This window comes from Melanerpes formicivorus, unplaced genomic scaffold, assembly GCF_026170545.1.
Source record: "Melanerpes formicivorus ecotype bairdi unplaced genomic scaffold, bMelFor1.0.p_v2 SCAF_21, whole genome shotgun sequence".
NCBI lineage: Eukaryota > Metazoa > Chordata > Aves > Piciformes > Picidae > Melanerpes > Melanerpes formicivorus.
In genome coordinates, this window is record NW_027142373.1 from 9,448,010 (window position 1) to 9,466,235 (window position 18,226).

The 18,226-nt window shown below is 55.4% G+C and overlaps 1 protein-coding gene across 2 annotated transcripts in view; it reads right to left on the reverse strand.

The window, feature by feature from the left end:
- Window positions 1-17,582, reverse strand: part of MGAT5B (alpha-1,6-mannosylglycoprotein 6-beta-N-acetylglucosaminyltransferase B) — a 79,623-nt gene extending 62,041 nt beyond the window's left edge. The window contains exons 1-2 of one of the 2 annotated variants that reach the window (XM_068151433.1): window positions 17,350-17,582; window positions 10,381-10,493 (exon numbers count right to left, since the gene is read on the reverse strand). In XM_068151433.1, coding sequence (XP_068007534.1) covers window positions 10,381-10,493; window positions 17,350-17,417 — 181 coding nt within the window. In that variant the 5' untranslated portion in view covers window positions 17,418-17,582. Of the gene's footprint in view, window positions 1-10,380; window positions 10,494-16,313; window positions 16,397-17,349 lie in introns of those variants that run through there. The other variant, XM_068151434.1, reaches the window with a different exon arrangement.
- Window positions 17,583-18,226: the final 644 nt, after the last annotated feature.

Sequence of the window (18,226 nt, forward strand, 5' to 3'; positions counted from 1 at the left end):
ACTTGCCTTGGCATCTCTCCAATGGCATCAGTATTTATCTCAACTAGTTCTTCTACTGATTCAACTAGTTCTCTTGACTCAACTAGTTCTTCTCCTAATGGTCCCTGATGCTGACCTCAGGAAAATTGTGTTACCACGATCTGATGTCCAAAGGACTGAAGGAAATCAGCCCAAATGCCTCAGGCAGGGGAAGGGTTCTGCTGGATTTGACAAGCTTAAAGGTCTCTTCCAACCCAAAGGATTTCTATGATTGAATCCAGCATTTGCTTGCCCCAGAAGCATCCAGAGGAAGGCTTCAGGAGGCTCAGCATTGCCATCACTCCCCTGGCTCTGCAGGGCCAGCACTTGAGCCTGCAGCCTTGCTCACAGCTGCCCCAAACCACTGTGCTCCGGACACAGCAAAGCTCCAATTTCACATCTCCAAAACGATTACCACTGCTCCTTCAGCCAGAGAGATTGGCCAAACAGTGCTGGGCATCCTGCCACTCTGCTTCCAGGGGTGAATAAATCACTCCCTTCCTCCAAACCCATCAGCACCCTCCCAGATCAGTGGCTAGATCCTTCCCGAGGCAGCAGAGCAGGGCAGGATCCAAAAACAGAGCCTGCAGGAGTGGGATCGTCAGCAGAGCCAGAGGGCAAACCTCGGCTGATCTCTGCCTGTGCTGAACTGAGCCCTGGTCCCTTGTTTAGGTGAGAGAAACAAATACATCAGTGGGGGAAAAAAACTCCAGCTTTTACAGAGGCTGCTATGTTCCCACTGTGCCAGTTTTATTTCCTGAAGTACCTGCTGCCTCCTGGGCTCAGGCTGAATTTTGATTTAGGAGTGGGAAGGGGTAATAAAAGCATAACGAGCCATTAACATCCCTGCCGGCCATGGCGGGGTGTTTGCTCATCACACCTTGCTGGAAATGCCATTTGACTTCCTTAGGAAGCTATAGACAAATCAATTAATTGGTTTAATCATTCCCTGGGAGCCGCTGCTGACGGAGATAACCGAGAGCCGCGGCCGGCAGGATGCCACTGCTGCCCCCGGCCCCAGACGTGGTGGTGGCGGCGGCAGGAAAGCAGCCAGCACACATCCCTGCCCTGAGACCTTCCCCTCTGCTTCACACTCAAACTCCCACGTCCACCATTCAGCAAATTTAGATGGGTTCCCCGCCCCCACCCCTTCAAGCCTGCAGGTTCCAATCCTGAGCAGTGATTGTACCGAGTGGGCACCACTTCAGCAGGAGACGTCCCCTCGGGGTGGATTAAGCCTCACTTGCCACTAGAGCAATCTTTACACTCCTTCCTACCCACCCCCTCCCCCGTAACCCGCAAAGCACCAATCTGCATCCACCCCTTCCAAGCACATCCCTGCAGAAGAGGGCACTAACCCTCCCCACCCTCCGCGGCACTTGGAGCCCTGACAGATTGTTTTCCTTGTCCCAGCAGCCCTCCTTCCCCTGCCCCCAGCAGCCCTCCTTCCCCTGCCCCCAGCAGCCCTTCAATAAGAGCAGGCCAGTTTGACACTGCCGCTGTAAGCTCCCTTTCCAGGCGTGTGCTGGAGGTGGCAGCTCAACGCACATTCCCCAACCCCAGGGAGGGTGCAGTGCTCTGGGACCAAAGTGGGATGGCCCACGGGGACACCAGAAGCAGCAGGAGAGGACACATGCTGTTAATTAGCTCCCACTTTCTCCCCCCAGGCAAAGCAAAGGTCTGCTACAAAACAACAAAAACCATATCGAAGACTCTTCTGTGACAGCCCTGGGGCTGTGACCCCAGCACCAGCCTCTTGTCACAGCCTGCAGGGTGCTCCACAGGGTGCAGCTGACAGCCACAGTCGCTTCCAGCAGTGCCCATCCCCAACAGCCGTTCCTCAGCACAGGGCACCGCTTTAACTCCTAACTGAAGAAGCCTCCCCACACACGACAGGAGCAGCTGAAAAAGTCCTTCCTGCTGCCATGTGCTGCATTACCCACTTGAAAAAGCCCTTTTTGCTCTGCAGTGGCAAGAAGCAGAGCCAGGGGGAGGCAGAGCTCAAGGCTTGCTTTGGCATCTCCATTAACCCCTTTCTTCCCACAAGGAATCAAGAGGATGCTCCCCATCAGTGGGAGCTGCCAGAGCACAGCCTCTCAGAGGCAGCTGGAGAGGCAGCCAGCTCCACCACCTCAGGATTTTTCTAGAGGAGGGGAAAATTAAAGGCCCATCTCCCCCAGAACAGCTCCTCACCAAGGAGGTGCTCCCAACACCAACCAGCTGGGCTTGGCATCAGCCAGGCAACTTCTGACAGCATCAGCTGGCTGCCCCAGCCCCTGAGGCTGCTGGGAGAAGCTTTGGATGGGATGGATGCAGCAAGGCTGGCAAGGAGCTACAGGCACTGAAGAGCTGCACAACACACTCCTCCCCATGGGTCTTCCCTGGCTGGAATGCTTCCAACGGTTCACAGGTTCCAGAAGACTCTAATCCAGCTCTGGATGTAGCAGAAAAACAACCTAAGCTTTGGGGACATGCAGGATCTGTGTGCCCCAGATGGTGCCAGGGAGGTGACATGCACCCAACTCCCCCACACCCTCTCCATGGGAACCCAAGGAAACACTCCAGCTAACGGCCCCAAGGCACTGCAGGAAGTGGGGATCAGTGAGGGGAGCCTCCCACTGCCTTTGAGAAGGGTTTGGATCAGGAATTCTGGATTCAGCTCCTAAAACAGCCTCAGCCCCCTGCCTGGGTGAGCATCCTGGCTGCTGCCTGTAGATCCTGACAAGCTGCTGCAGGCAGGTACCCAGGGCTGCTCAGCAGACAACATCCACACAGGACACAAGCAGCCCAGGAGGGGGTTAGCACTCACCTCAGGAAGAAATTGGAAATCATTAGTGTTGAGCTGGCACAGCAGAGCCTGCCCAGCTCCCTCCTTTGCCCTAGCCACGCTGTCACCATCATTTGGTTCCAGGACTCTGGCAGCTGGCTCAGCTGGCACCTGCACCATGCATTAAAGGCAGCAAGCAAGCATGGGACTCGGGTGGCTTTTGAAAGCAAAGAGAACATGAGCACACTTCCAAGAACAAGCAATAGGACAAGAGGGAAGAGCCTGAAGTTGCACCAGGGGAGGCTTAGAATCATAGAATTGTTAGGGTTGGAAGGGACCTCAAGGCTCACCCAGTTCCAACCCCCCTGCCATGGGCCAGGGACACCTCACACTACAGCAGGTTGCTCACAGCCACATCCAGCTTGGCCTTAAAACCCTCCAGGGATGAAGCTTCCACCACCTCCCTGGGCAACCTGTGCCAGTGTCTCACCACCCTCATGGTGAATCCTTAGGTTGGATGTGAGGCACAATTTCTTCCCCAAATGGGTTGTCAAGGCCTGAAACAGGCTGCCCAGGGCAGTGGTGGAGCCCCAAGCTCTGAAGGCATTGCTAAGTCCTGCAGATGTGCTGCTAAGGGCCATGGTTCAGTGGTGACCTGGCCACGCTGTGTTTACGGTTGGAGTTGATGAGCTTCAAGACCTCTTCCAACCCAAACAACTCTACCATTCCTGGACTCTCCTGTCTGTGCATCATGTCACAGGGAGGTGGCAGCCCAAGCCCTCATCCCTGGGTGTTCTCTGCAGTGATGTCAGACAGGAAAAGAGATTGTCAAAGCCACCCAGCAACTTTGGGGTATTTTGCCCAGCTCAAGTTCCTGTCAGAACTATGTGCTCTGCTGAGAAGAAATAACTGAGGCACAGATTGGGATCTGTCACAAGTGGCACCAGCCCAAGTCTGCAAATGGGTCCAGAAATTCCCTTTTCCAAGAGAGAAGCAACTGGGATGTGAGGATGAACACATCTGTGCTTTGCTTTGAAGCTCCTTCGAGCTGAGCAGCATCTCACTGCAGCCAGGACCTCACAAGCAGAGCTGAGCCAAGCATCACCCCCTCTGCTGTCCACCCTCGCAGTGAGCTGCACACGGAGGAGGGTCAGGAGCCTGCACACAAACCTCCTCCTCCTCGTCTCCCAGCAGCAGTGGGCTGCGAGGGAGGACGACAGAGTTATTCAAGCTCACTCTGCTCGCAGGCAAATCCAAGCTTGACCTTTCTGCCTCTTGTGTGAGAGCAAACAGTGATGGTACCTGGCCATGCTCGGCTGGCTGGGGTGCTGCTGAAGCAGAAGGAAAACCAGCAGAGACAGGCAGAGGACTCCTCCAAGGAAGTCAGGTAGGTTCTTACATTTGTGTGGCCTCTGCACTGCTCCTCAGGGAGCAATTCCAGGGCCTGAAATGACTCAGGACCCCACTGTTTCATGCTGCCCTGACTCTGGAAGGGTGAAGATGCCCTACAAACCCCTGAGCATTATTACCTGCAGCACAATTGCCACCACCCCACCCACCTCTGCTCTGCAGAGAATCAGCAATCATGGACACCAAAGCATTCAGCTGTGCTGCAAAGCCCCACACAAGCCCCCTCCTTCTCCTGTGTGCATGCATGGAAGGGATTGCTTCAAGCAGGTGAGACTGGAGCAAGCAACAGCATGGGAGAGAGCACTCCAGCAGCTGGAACACAGAAGGGTGCTGGCCCTGAGGAGAGCAGGGCAAGATTCCTGCCAGGGGATGCTAAGCATAATCCAGTACCTGAAAGAGGCCAACAGGAAAGCGGCGGGGGGGGGAGGTTTGCAAGGGTTTGGGGTGACAAGACAAGGGGCAATGGTTTGAACTAGAGCAGGGAAGAATTAGATTAGACATCAGGAAGAAGCTCTTTACTAAGAGGGTGGTGAGACACTGGAACAGGTTGCCCACAGAAGTTGTGGGTGCCTCATCCCTGGAAGTGTTTAAGACCAGGCTGGAAGGTGTCCGTGCCCATGGCAGGGGGGTTGGAACTAGATGGGTCTTTAAAGGTCCCTTCCAACTCAGGCCATTCTGTGGTTCTATGGTTATTTCCAGTGCAGCATGCCTTGGCTGTTGCTTACTGGACCCCCAGCACCCTAGCATGGCAAGCCAGAGCCATTCTGATGCCCCAGGGAAGCAGCTCACTTCCATCCACAGCCTACACCCAGGCGAAGATGCCCCAGGGCAGCAAGGAAGGCTTCCCCAGCAGGCTTCCTCCATAACTTCTCCACATTTCTTTGTCTTTCTCTCTCTGCAAAACTAAAGTGAATGACCACATCTCAGAGGCTTTAGGAGCAGAAGCTGTACTCTGGCAATCTCTCCTTCTACTATGCCACAGGCAAAGGAAAGTCCCCACAGGCACCGGTGTCCTGCCCACCTCCTGACAGGTTTCATGCTCCCAGTGGCACAGGGCTGGGAAGTCCCCTGCCCCAGCCTGCAAGCTCTGTGACACCCAATCCCAGTCCATATCCTGCAGCCCTGAGGAGAGCAGATGCCAAAACACATCCCAGCAACCTAGGACAGCGTGCAACAACCTTGCAGAGGATGAGCTCCACCCCTGCTTACCAGCATCTTCCAGCCTGAGCTCTAAGAGCAGCTCTCCCCCACCCTTGTCCTTCCTTCATCCCATCCCCACCCTTTCCAAAGCGCTTGAGGAAACACCACAGGAGCCTGACTGTGGTCACCAACAGGAAGCCAGCTGGAGATGCTTCTGAGAGGTCGTTTTGGGGTGGGGAAAGGCAGGTGTTGAGCTCTCAAGCTGAGCACCAATCCAGGCAGGAAACACTTGAAAATGGGATGACAAGACAATTATGGAAACAGCAAACACACTGCTCCAGTGCTCAGCAGCCACCACCTCCCAAAGGCATCAAGATTCAAGGGCCACAGCAGGAGAACTGCTGTTGCAGCACACAGCCCCCAAGCAGCAAGACGTCTGTAGGAACCACTCTCCAAGCACTTATATCAAAGTCCCCCCAAGGTCAGCTCAAATTCATTCAGAGTGTTCTCACAGGAATCAGCAGCCCACAACGAGGGCAGAGAGCTCAGCTCCAGCCACTCTGGGCCACCAGGACCTGCCCTACACACTCCTTGGTCCTGCAGCAAATCCATAGCATCACAGAATGCTTTGGGTTGGAAGTGAACTTTCAAGGTCATCCAGTCCAACCCTGCTGCAGCCAGCAGGGACATCTGCAGCTAGGGCAGGTTGCTCAGAGCCCCAACCAACCTGACCTGCAATGGTTCCAGGGATGGAGCATTTCCCACCTCTCTGGGTAACCTGGGAGAGGGGTTCACCACCCTCAGGGTCTTCCTTCTGTCCAGCCTGAATCTCCTTCTTTTAGTTTCAAACCAAGCTCCTTGTCCTGTCACAACAGACCCTGCTAAAAAGCCTGCTCCCAGCTTTCTGATCAGCTCCTTCAAGCACTGAAAGGCCACCAGAAGGTCTCCCCAGAACCTCCTCTTCTCCAGGCTGACCAAGCCCAACTCTCTCAAGCCTGTCCTCACAGCAGAGGGCTTCCACCCCTTACATCATGTTCCAACAGGTCCTCCAGCCCTTCATACCCCACCACAGCAGGGGAAATCAGAAGTGTTTCCCTTTTTGAGATTAGCTGCTGCAGTTGCAGGTAGTGCTGCAGCCACATCTCATCAGGGTTTAACACTTCACAACCTATTTCCCCTCCACTAAATCCCCTGCAGCCACGAGCTCCACCAGTGGGATGCACACAGAATCAGTAAGCTGGAAAAGACCTCAAAGATCAGGAAGTCCAACCTGTCACCCAAGACCTCATGACTGCTAAACCATGGCACCAAGTACCACATCCAAACACCTCCAGGGATGGGGACTCCACCACCTCCCTGGGCAGCACATCCCAATGGCTAACAACTCTCTCTGGGAAGAACTTTCTCCTCACCTCCAGCCTAAGCTTCCCCTGGCACAGCTTGACACTGTGTCCTCTTGTTCTGGTGCTGGTTGCCTGGGAGAGGAAACCAAACCCCTCCTGGCTCCACTCTCCCTTCAGGTAGTTGCAGACATGGGCTGAGGTCACCACCAGAACCAGGCAGGAGGCACTATCACCAAAGCCACAGCACAAGCACCACAGTTACAGCTGGTGGTGCTTTTTCAGGGGTCAGGCTCCTGCCCCAAACCTCAAGAAAACGAAAATGGAAAGGAAATTGCTGGGGGCTGGAATAGATCCCAAGTATTTTACATTCTAGAGAGGAGGAGAAGAGGGCACAGCAAACTCAGTCTCTTGAGCCTAGAGCCCTTCCCGAAGCATCTCCCACATTTGAAATGTAGAGACCTGCCTGTTCTCTCTTTTATTTTTAGTTGTACTTCCCCCCCCCTCCCCTATCCAGATCTTTGTTTGTTAGAACTGATTCTCTCAGTGGCCATTTCGAAACAGAGGCAGTTCTGTCAGTGCTTGCTCCACAGCAGCAGATCAGGGTACAATGAGGTGCACATTTCTGAAGGTGGTTTTATTCATTGTTCAGATGCAAAGCCTCTGCTGCAGCCAGGCAGCAGGCAGAGAAGCCAGCTGAGGGATGGTTTCTGGCACACACCAAGAGATGTGTGGAGAAAGCCTCTGAGGAGGGGATTCACATAGGGAAAAAGAAATTAAAAGTGGGATTAGCTTCTGGGCTGTGACATTATCCATTTCTGCTTTCCCTGCTCCTGCCTCACAGCTCTCTCCATGCTGGTTTTGATCAGCTGCTTGCACAGCTCAGAAGCCAAGAAAGCTCTGGGCACATCTGGGGCATTTTCAGAAGCTGCAGCATCAGGTTCAGTGCTGGGCTGGTCAGGACAGCCATGCAGACACAGGAGCAGCCCCAGCCTGGACTGGGCCATGAACTTCATCCACAGCCCAAGAGGATTTCTCCATTGCAAGTGGTTTTTAAGTGCTTGGTGCTGGGCTTGAACCCCCCCTCCCCTTTGCAGCCAACCTTGCCGTGTTTGAGCACATCAACAGCTTGAGCTGCACCTCATCCCTGCTGAGCCTGGCAGGACACCTGGAAAGAAGAACCAGAGCAAAGAGCAGAGAGCCAGGATCACCCCAGGGAGGACTCTCTACAACTACCTGAAGGGAGGTTGTAGCCAGGTGGGGGTTGGTCTCTTCTCTCAGGCAGCCAGCACCAGAACAAGAGGACACAGTCTCAAGCTGTGCCAGGGGAGGTTTAGGCTGGAGGTGAGGAGAAACCTCTTCCCAGAAAGATAAATTGGCCATTGGGATGTGCTGCCCAGGGAGGTGGTGGAGTCCCTGTGCCTGGAGGTGTTCAAAAAAGGCTTGGCTGTGGCACTTGGAGCCATGGTTTAGTTGTCAGGAAGTGTTAGGTAATAGGTTTGGACTTGATGATCTCTGAGGTCTTTTCCAGCCTGGTTGATTCTGTGACTGCAGGAGATAGTCACTAACATACCTGACTGAAGCCACCAGCTGTGCTGGTACAGCAGCACACCCCCAGAGCCTGGGGAGAGGATGCTGCCAGCTTGCCATGCAAAATTAATCAGTTCCTGAATAATGCTCAGAAGGGTTCATGAAACCCAACACTTGGCTGAGCCCATACAGAGAGGAGAGCAGCAGCAGGCACCAGGCTCCCTCCCCAGGCTGGACCACCAGGCACCACAGAGGCCTTCAAGGGGCAGCCTGCTCCTAGGAAACACTGGCACAGGCTGCCCAGGGAAGTGGTGGAAGCCTCATCCCTGGAGGGTTTTTGCAGCCAGGCTGGATGTGGCTGTGAGCAACCTGCTGTAGTGTGAGGTGTCCCTGCCTATGGCAGGGGATTTGGAACTGGCTGATCCTTGAGGTCCCTTCCAGCCCTGACAATTCTATGACTCTATGATTCAAGCCTGGACTTCAACCAGAGGCCACACACCCAGCAACTCCTTCAAAGCCAAAGCCAACAACCCTGAAGCTGCCCAGGACTGTGTGGATAGTGGCCCAGTTCCCACCATCACTCACACCAACGGCCACTTAGCCCAGCAAAAATTAAGCTGCTCCTTTGAGCTCAGCTCCAGCCCAGCACTGTGCATGTAACAGCAAAGGCAACAGCCAGCAACATTTCTTGGTTTTCCTTGGGGTTCCTAAGGCATGTTAATTAAATGCCAGTTTGTTATTCAAACAAACCTGTTGAGACTCTGCAGCACAAATCAGGAGCACTTCCAGTCCTCTTCCCACCAACCTGCACCGGCTCCAACGCGAGTTCAGTGTTCCTCTACGTGAGCTCAGCATCACCCCAGCCAAGAGGGACTTCTGGAGTGCCTTCCTCGACCTCCTGCTCCAAGAAGAGCAGTCCTGGGGGCAAGACTGAGCTGTCCACAGCCTCCTGTCAGCCAGATGTGTTTTGAAACCCTCCAAGACTGGAGCTTTCCCATCTCACCAGCCTCCTAGAGGTTTTGACTTTCCACTTCCCAGGGGCACCAGCGAGGCTGCACAGTGCTCATGGTCCTTTTTCCAAGGCAGTTCTTTCCAGCATTAAGAGGCTCTTCCAACAGCCAAAATCTCTCAGAGGTGACTGAGAGGGCTCTGAGGTGACACTGGCAGGCTCTGGTACAGCCCCAGTCCTGTTCATTGCCCTGGAGTCTTGGTCCTGCTCTGCATTCAGGGTTTCTCACCTGATGTAGCTGTGTGCTGGGAGCCCTGCTGAGAGCCAGCTACATCCACATGGGGGACAGCCAGGCCCTACACACCAACATCACAGGAAAGGCTGAACCCCAACCACCTGAACCCAATGTTCAGGAGCTGGAAAAAGCCTCTCAGGCTGTGCCTGCCAAGCCCTAGGGACAAATAAAAGAAGAACCTCCTTCCAAACTGGCACCCTTCCTCCAGAGACAGGAGAGAGGATGTTTCAGAACAATGTGTGAGACCAGGAATGAGCCAACTCTTTCCCAAGGGGAGCCACAGCAGCAGCAATTCATCTGGAAGCAACACCTTGCCTGGCAAGCCCACCCAACAAAGGGCAGGTGAATGGTCTCACACTGGATTTCTGAGCTGCCTAACAAAACAGGACTTGCTTCAGCCACTTACAGACTAAGAGACCAAGAGCTTAGAAAACAACAGAAGCTAGCCCATAAATAGCTTTTTTTATTCCTCTTTAAGTGACACCAACCAGAGGCAGCACCCAGACCCTCAGAGCAGAGCACTGGTCCTGGACTGGACCATGAACTTCATCCACAAGCCAACAGGAAATGGAATGGAATGGACTGGAAGAGACCTTCGAGATCAAGTCCAACCCATCATCCAAAACCACCTAATCAACTAAGCCATGGCACCAAGCACCCCATCCAGCCTCCTCCTAAACACCTCCAGTGATGGTGACTCCACCACCTCCCCAGGCAATCACTCTCTCTATGAAGAGCTTCTTCCTAACATCCAGCCTAAACTTTCTCCACTGCAAATGGTTTTCAGGCGCTTGGTGCCTGGTTTGTGAGAGCTTTCCTGCTATCCTGGGTCAGCGAGGCAGGAGGTGGCTGCGCAGCCCTGCCGCAGCCTGGGGCTCGGCTGATGCTGGGGGGGCACGGGGGGCGCTCACGGAGCACAGCGCGGAGCTACCTTCGGTCCTGATGGTGAAGGGCGAGTCCCCCAGGCGCTTGGCTGAGAACTGTCCGCCCAGCGACGTCATCAGGAAGCACAGCGTGAAAAATCCGATGCCCAGCACGAATATCCTGCGGGAGGGAAAGCAGAGCTATGGAGCAAGGCGTGAGGAGGAGCCAGCTCGCTGCTGGGACACCCCCCTCCCCGAGGCAGCCTCTCTGCACAGCAGTAGGAGCCACTTTGGGGCTGTCCAGACGAGGCAGCTGGTTCAATTGTTGCCTCCTTCCCAACTGCTCCATCCCCGTGGCTCACCTCAACCAGCCTGGACAGGGAGCACGTCTGCAGCCCCAGCCCAAGAGCACACCAGTACCTCACCCCAACCACAGGCCAGACCCACATGCACTTCAGGAAGAGCCCCAAAGTGCTTCTGCCCAAAGCCTGGCACTGAGCAGGCAGGTTTTGCTTGAGAACACCCTCCAAAATCTGATGGGCAGACCTTGGGAGGGAGCAGAGGACTTGCACCTGCAGGGAGAAAACTGAGCCAGACAACATTGCTCTTACAATGCTCCACAAGATGCAGCCCAGTAACCAAGACCACAGGAACCACTGCAATAAACAATACTCATTGTCCTCCTGGGAGAGTCCAGGGAAAGAGAGAAACCTTGTACCTTCCCTTCCTCCCAAAGGATCTTAAACAAATATGAAATAAGACTTATGAAAGTCATTTGTTCCCCCTGTAAGTAGGCCACCGGTATTTGCTGTTGTGTCCAGCATCAGCTGCATGGTGCAGGCAGCCCTGTGCATGGCAGGGTGAGGAGAAGACCACTGCTGCTGACACATGTGGTAGCCTAGGACCATGCTATCACCACTGTGTTCATCTGAGCTGGTAGGACATGCCAGGCAGGATGCCAAGCCAGGCATAGCTCCTGGCTGAGCTCTTGGACACCTCCAGCTGTGAGAGAGGCAGAAGTTCTTAGTGCTGCTCCTATTCAGGCCAGCAACACTTTAGGGTTGTGAAAAACCTGAAGGCAGGAGCTCTGGGCAAGCAGAAGGGTTGTGTTGCACCAGGGACTATAAAGCCAAGCCTTGCTCTCTCCCTGGTGTGCAAGCAGGGTGCTGCACTGAGGGGTGGACACCTGGCATCCTCCCACTGAGGTGCCAGTGCACCATCCTCCAACACACACACAGGCAGAGCCACTGCCAGGCACCACTGATGACAGCTCCTAGATCTGTGGCTGTACTGGACAGGTCAGCCAGCCAAAGCCAGGGAAGATTTCAAGGAGGAGGAGAAGAGACAGCTGCCAGCCTGATGAAACAACAGCTTTGATTGCAAACAAACTCCATGTGGGGCAGGGAGCTGAGCAAGCCCTGCTGAAGTGCAGAGAACAAGTCTTATGAGGAGCAGCTGAGGGAACTGGGGCTGCTTAGTCTGGAGAAGAGGAGGCTGAGGGGAGACCTCATTGCTCTCTACAGCTCCCTGAAAGGAGCTGGTCTCTTCTCCCAAGGAACAACTGACAGCACAAGAGGAAATGGCCTCACATTGCTCCAGGGGAGGTTGGATAGTAGGCAAAAATCCTTCCCTGCAAGAGTGGTCAGGGATTGGAACAGGCTGTCCACAGGGAAGGTGGTGGAGCCACCATCCCTGGAGGTGCTCAAGAAGCTGCATGGAGCCTGGGGACATGGTTTAATAACCATGGTGGTGTTAAGCTGATGGTTGGAGTCAATAACCTTAGAGGACTTTTCCACCCAAAACAATTCTGTGGTTCTACGCCCACTGGCATTGCTGCCTTTCAGCATCCCCAAGGCAAAGAGGAGCTGACCACCAAGGACAGTAATTCTCCTTTACAGGTTCACAGCATCACCTGCAGGGCTCAGGAGCTGCACACAGAAACATAGCACAGCCACCTGACATCAAGACCAGGCTTCCCCAGGGAGAAGGAACACCACAGCCCTCCATCTAATCATTACTGTGTAGTTAAAAGGCAAAAAGATGAGGAGGCAGACATTAAGTCTGGGCTACACAGTGCCAGCATTGCAATTATCTGTTGCTGGAAAGGGCTGGCAAATAAAGAAACTCACTTCCAAGCACTCATTAGGTACAGGAGATGCTGTGGAGAGCTGAAGTACAGTGTCAAGCAGCTCAAGAAGGACTGAGCCTCCCCAGGGATATCTACTGGAGTCACTCCCAGGGCAGGTTTCTCATCTCCCAGCATGGCTAGACTTGCCACGCAAGAGAGGCTTCTAGGCAAGACACAGCAAGTTCCTTACCTCCATCCCACTAGCTCCAACACTGCTCTCACACAGCCAATGCACCCCAGAGCCAGGGCAGCTTTGTTCTCAGCACCAGGAAGCTCAAGAGCAGGGAGGTTCCTCTGCCTGCTTTGAGAAGGATCAACCCTGCTTACTGCAGATGGATATCTGCTCCCATCCACCCCTGCTCCTCCCACAGATCAGCCCTGCCCCGTCCCCAGCTGGCTCCTAACAGACCAGGATCAGCTGGCCATGGGCTCTGGGCAGGCAGCACAGGGCAGCTCCCCATCCCCTTCTCCCCTCCCACCTCATCAAGAGAAGAAGGCAATCCCTTGGAGACCTTAGCATTAATTAACTCTGCCAGCAGCACTTTCAACACCAGCACTAACCCTTCTGGAGACCCCCAGCTAGGCACCAGGAGAGCTGACCCACCCACCCATGAGAGGGGATGCTCAACTGCATCATGAAACTGCCCGACTGTCCCTCTGCAGGAATGAAGCAGCTCAAGCCCCTTTTCTTTCTGAATGAGCCTGCCCTGGGGGGTGCAAAGCAGTCACACAAGCTGTAAATAGCATCCTGCACTCAGCTACTCCAGACTCCCATCCCTGAAGGCCTGCCCATAGGCTGCTGTGTCCTACACGCAGCCACCGGCGGGGCACAGCCGTCCCGCAGCAGATGCTGACGAACATCGAGCTGCAGCCTTTGCACACAGAGATGACTATGGACCTCAGCCCCCCTCCCAGAGCAGACCTTGGAGAAGGGTTTCCAGAGAGCTGTGGTCCAGCTCCAGCAGGGAGGTAACTGCAGAGGCAGCAGAGCATCCCTGGTGCTGTGAAGCAGTGTGGCATCCCAGAAGTCACTTGGGAAGAGGGTGATCTGGGGACATGAGTCCATTCCTATTATCATACCCTGTGCCCAGCCACACAGCACTGGGGCTGCAAGAGGCCCTCAGGAGCACAGCAGAGGGGACTGCAGCACCCAGCTTGGCCTCAGAGGGCTGAATTTGTCCTTAGAGCAGGAGGAGTGGCACACTCTCTGCCGTGGCACCTCCCTGTCAGGAGAAGACAACAGCACAGTGGAGAAGGCACAAGCCAAAGGAGAAGGAGGTCAAAGCCCAGCCAAGTCCCATGCCCAGAGCATGTTCCCTGGGAACATGCCATGGTACAAAACCCATGTGAAGTTCCCACCCTGCTGCCAGCTGCCCCCATCCCCGAGAAGCACCTTAACACAGCATCACCTAATGAAATAATCAGGCCTGATCCTGCTCTTCATTGTCACCCTTCCCAGTGACAGCATCTTTATCATTATGCAAGACCTTGTTTATGCAATTTAGTCTTCATAATTATACCCTGGCAAAGAAGGATGCTTAAACACCCAGCAGAAAGAGAAGAAGGAGGAAGGAAGGAAGGAAAGAGAAAAGGAAGGGAAGAAGAAAAGAGAGAGGGAGGGAAGGAAGAAGGGAGGGAGGGAAGAAGGGAGGGAGGGAAGAAGGGAGGGAGGGAAGAAGGGAGGGAGGGAAGGAGGAAGGAAGAAAAGAGAAAAAAAAGGAGGCAAGAAAGATCTCATTAAGAGGCAAGATCTGTTTCATTTTGATTGGATTACAGAGAGAGCAGGGAGATGCAGGATACAATTTCCCTAAAAAAAAGGGCTCAGAGCCTAACTGGAACTGCTGTGCTTAAGAGAGAAGTGAATCCAGCCCAGCAGCAGTGCCCCAGGGTGCAGTGAGGCTGCAGGGATGGAGTCTCAGCCTGAGCACCTCATCTCCTTTATGTTGTGCTGATCCTGTCTAGGTGAATAAAAAAGATGCCTGGCCCAGCCTTAACTGAGCTGAAAGTCCTTATGCAGAAAATTAATAGCATGGAGCAGGTAAACCACAGCAGAGCCCAACTCTTCAAAGCTGCCCACCAAATGCACTGGGTCCTCTACCCCCAAAATTAAGTCTAGCAAGTCCGTGGAGCTCAAATGACCAAGTAACATCCCCTCTGCGTGCTGGCTTTGCCTGTCACCCCACATCACATTTAACTCATCACCCAGGCACTGTTCTGGTGCCAAGTCGCTCTCCACACCCTCCTCAAACTAAAATGTTCACAGTTCTGGGTTCTGGCTCGGTGCCCAAAAGAGAGGGAAGCCAATTTGTCTGAGTCTTGAGTGAAAATTGAAAGTGACACCCCAGTATTGCAGCCTGTGGCCCATGGGACTGAAAGCTGGATGCTGCCAGGAGGGTCTGAGTTCGGAGGCAAGGGAGGGAGGAAGTCCAGCAGCACCCAAGGGACAGGGCTGTGGCACTGGGACGCTCTGCCCCTGGCGCTGCATCACCCAGCTGGGAACCAGAGGGAGAACGCTGCACCGGTGCAGAGGGAAACCAAGGGCTACAGGGACAGGGAACACCTTCTACTGAGCAAGCTTCCAGCACACAAGTCTCCTGAGCCCAAAAGCTGAGCCATGGTTTCTGGGAGAGCAGCAGTCAGGCTAATAAAATACCCTCCCTCTCCTGCAAAGCTTGTTCTGCTCAGAGCCTGACACCGTCACAGCGCTGCCGGAATGATGCTCAGCCGCGGGAATCGTCCTCCACAGAGGGGAGCAGAGGCAATTCTCTCACTGGCCAACGTTGCAGACACACACACACACAAAGCCTGGCTCTGGTTTCCAGCTGGCAAACTTGCCTCAACTCCCATGTTCTACAAAGCCAAGAGCTGGGTGAGCTGGGCCAGGACTCCATGGTGAATCCTTGCCCAGATCCAGCACTGTCACAAACATCCTTTCCTGCAGAGATGAAGTCAGAGCCATACTTGGACAATTCTACAAATGGTTGCCCCACTGATTTTCTCTCCCTCCCCTTCCCAGCTGCTGCAGGCACTCTCCCAGCTGAGGGCTGTGCACTGCTTTGCTCAGCACTCCTGGAGCGTGGCTAATGAAATGTTTTGGTGCAAGGGGCCAGGTTTCCTGGTGGCTGTTTGCTGATGGCACCGCTGCTGGGAGCCTGCATCAGGCAGAGGAGATCACACCATGGGCTGCCCAAGAGCAGAGAGGCTTTGCCCAGCCAGCAACCAGCACCTGGTTTACAGGAGCCATCCTGACTGCCAGGATCTTCTCCCTCTCCTGTAGGTCACCCCTGATTCACATCAGCTAAGACTGCGGGGTGCTGATTTTAGGGGGGTGGTGCTGATGTGCACCAGGTTATGACTGGAGCAGGGCAGTGGGCACTTGTCCATGCTGGGCTAGGAGCAAGGTGACACAGGACCATGACTGGAAGGGTCACACTCAGCATGACACCAAATATAGAGGAGGTGCACTGTGGGACAACAGAGAGCACCTCAAGAATTGCTCCTCTTAGACAGGGAAAGCCTGACTGGTTAACAGCTGGGTAACCCCACTGGTTCCAGTGGCACCTATGCTGGACTGCACAGGTTTGAGAGCAGAAGCCAGCCCAGTGCATGCAGACAAGGCAGAGCAGGTGCTCTGCTCCCAGCACTGGGGACCCTCCAGCCTGGTGCTCTCCTGCCATCACAGACCCCTCATCCACACACATCCTCATCTCCTGTGACTCCCTCTCTATGCTCCCCCAACCTGATCCCATGACACTGCTAAAGATGAGCCTCCTCTGCCCCAGGGGTGATGCCCGGGGATGCTCAGGTCAGTTACCTCCTCACTATGGACTTCACACCCACTTCAGAAAGCAAACAGACAAGCAAAGAGCGTACCCTGTGTGCCTGTGTCCTTCCCACTTCTCTCACAGCCGTTTCCAGAAGCAAGCCCGAGCCGTGGGGACCCTCACACCTCTGCTCCACCGTTCTTCAGCCCACGGGCACTGCCGCGGGATCCAGCAGCGGGAATCCCTTCAGGGCAGCAGTGCAGAGCCAAACAGCTCCCGGGGAGCAGACGACATCCCTAAAGCCGAGGGAAGCACAGCACCATCCTTCCCCCTCCCAGCTCTGGGCGGCAGCCTAGGCTAAGCAAAAAGGCAACGGGTAGATGCCTGCGGTGATCCCAGGTGATCCCTGGCTCTCAAACACAGCGAGGAGCTCTGGCAACCACGGGGCTGGGCTCGCTTCACCCTGTGCTTCACCATCCGGCAGCTTCCCCTTCCGCGGGTTTTTGATCCCCCTCCCCATAGACAAATCAAGCAATCGCCGGCATCTCCCATGTGTCTCCAGCCCGGGTGCAACCAAAGCACATCTCCGGTGAGATGAGGAAGCCAGAGAGCAAGGGCTGCAGAAGGCAAGCGAGTGCATGGGGGTGAAAATGGGGCGAGTTGGACCAAAAAAAAAGAAGAAGAAGAAAGAAAAAGAAAGAAAGAAGCAGGAGGTAGGCAGGGGGTGCTGGAACCACGGGCTCTCAGGCTCAGGTATCAACCCCAGCCCTGATGCCAGCTCAGGGAGGATTTCAAATGCCTACCAGCACCCAGAAGATTTAAAGCAGAGGAACCGATTGCCCCCGAGCACCACCATCTCCGAGGAAGGTATTAACCAGACAACAGCGAATGAACCCCCAGAAGATACCATCCCAGCGTGGCGAGCGAGCTGGGAGCCCCCAGCCAGCCGGTGCTGCAGGACCAGCGCTGACCTGCGGGCAAAACTTGCCTGGCTCCCTGACATCCTCATCTGCGCTCAATCCCCCTCCTCACAGCGACCCCTGAGTCCCCGACGCAAACTCTGCTCCGACGAAGGCTTCCCACCCCGCAGGAGCAGCACAGGGCAGGGGGCAGTGGGAGCAGGGCCAAGCCATCACCAACTTTACCTAAAGGGTCTCAAGGTGACGAGGCATCTTCTGACCATTATCTTCCCATCCGCGTTGACTGTGAGCATCGTTCAAAGTTGCCTGGGGGGGAGCGGGGAGAGGGAGACCCCCGCACACAGCCCCCCACCCACCCACCGACCCAGCGAGCAAGGCAGCGAGCGGGGCTCAGCGGGGGCTCATGGTGGGGTGCGGAGCGGGGTGCGGGTTGCTCCGCACCTCCCCGCCCGCCCTGGCCCTACCCGCTGCCTGCCCAGCCCATTGCCGGCTCAGCTCCGCTCCCGCGCAGCCCGGTGCGGGGCTCCCCGCTCCGCGCAGCCCCGCGGATGGCAGCTCCGCCCCGCACTGCCCCGCACCGCCCCGCGGAGCCTGCGCCGGGTGCTTCGTGCCATCTAGCGGCAGCACGGCTCGGAAATGGGAGGGGTGGGGGTCCTCCGGGGGGGGCATTCCCCTGCGTGAGGGTGTGCTGGCTGATCCCGGGGGAATGGAGGTATTTTGAGGGTGGAATAGATGTTGTGCAGCTGGGAGGGTGACAGCATCCCGGGGTGGAGGACAGCTCCTGGCGTGGGGACTTTAGGAGCTGGGGTGGTCCTTGGTGGGGAAAAGCGAGGGGCTCAAATCACCCGTTAACCCCCTCCCCGTCCCCCGAGGGTGCTGTGTGCTTTGGCGGGGCGTGAAGAGCAGGACGAACCTGGCTCGCAGGGGAAAGGTGGGGTCTGCAGTCTGGCTCTGGCAGAACCAGCCTCCTTTCCTTCCCAATCACCCATCTCTGGCGGGGGGGGGGGGGGGTGTGTGTCATAGTCAGAGCCCACCACATCCTCAGGCACCCCTGGCTGCTACCGAGAGGACCAGGGTGGTGTGCAGGGGCCGGGAGGCAGGG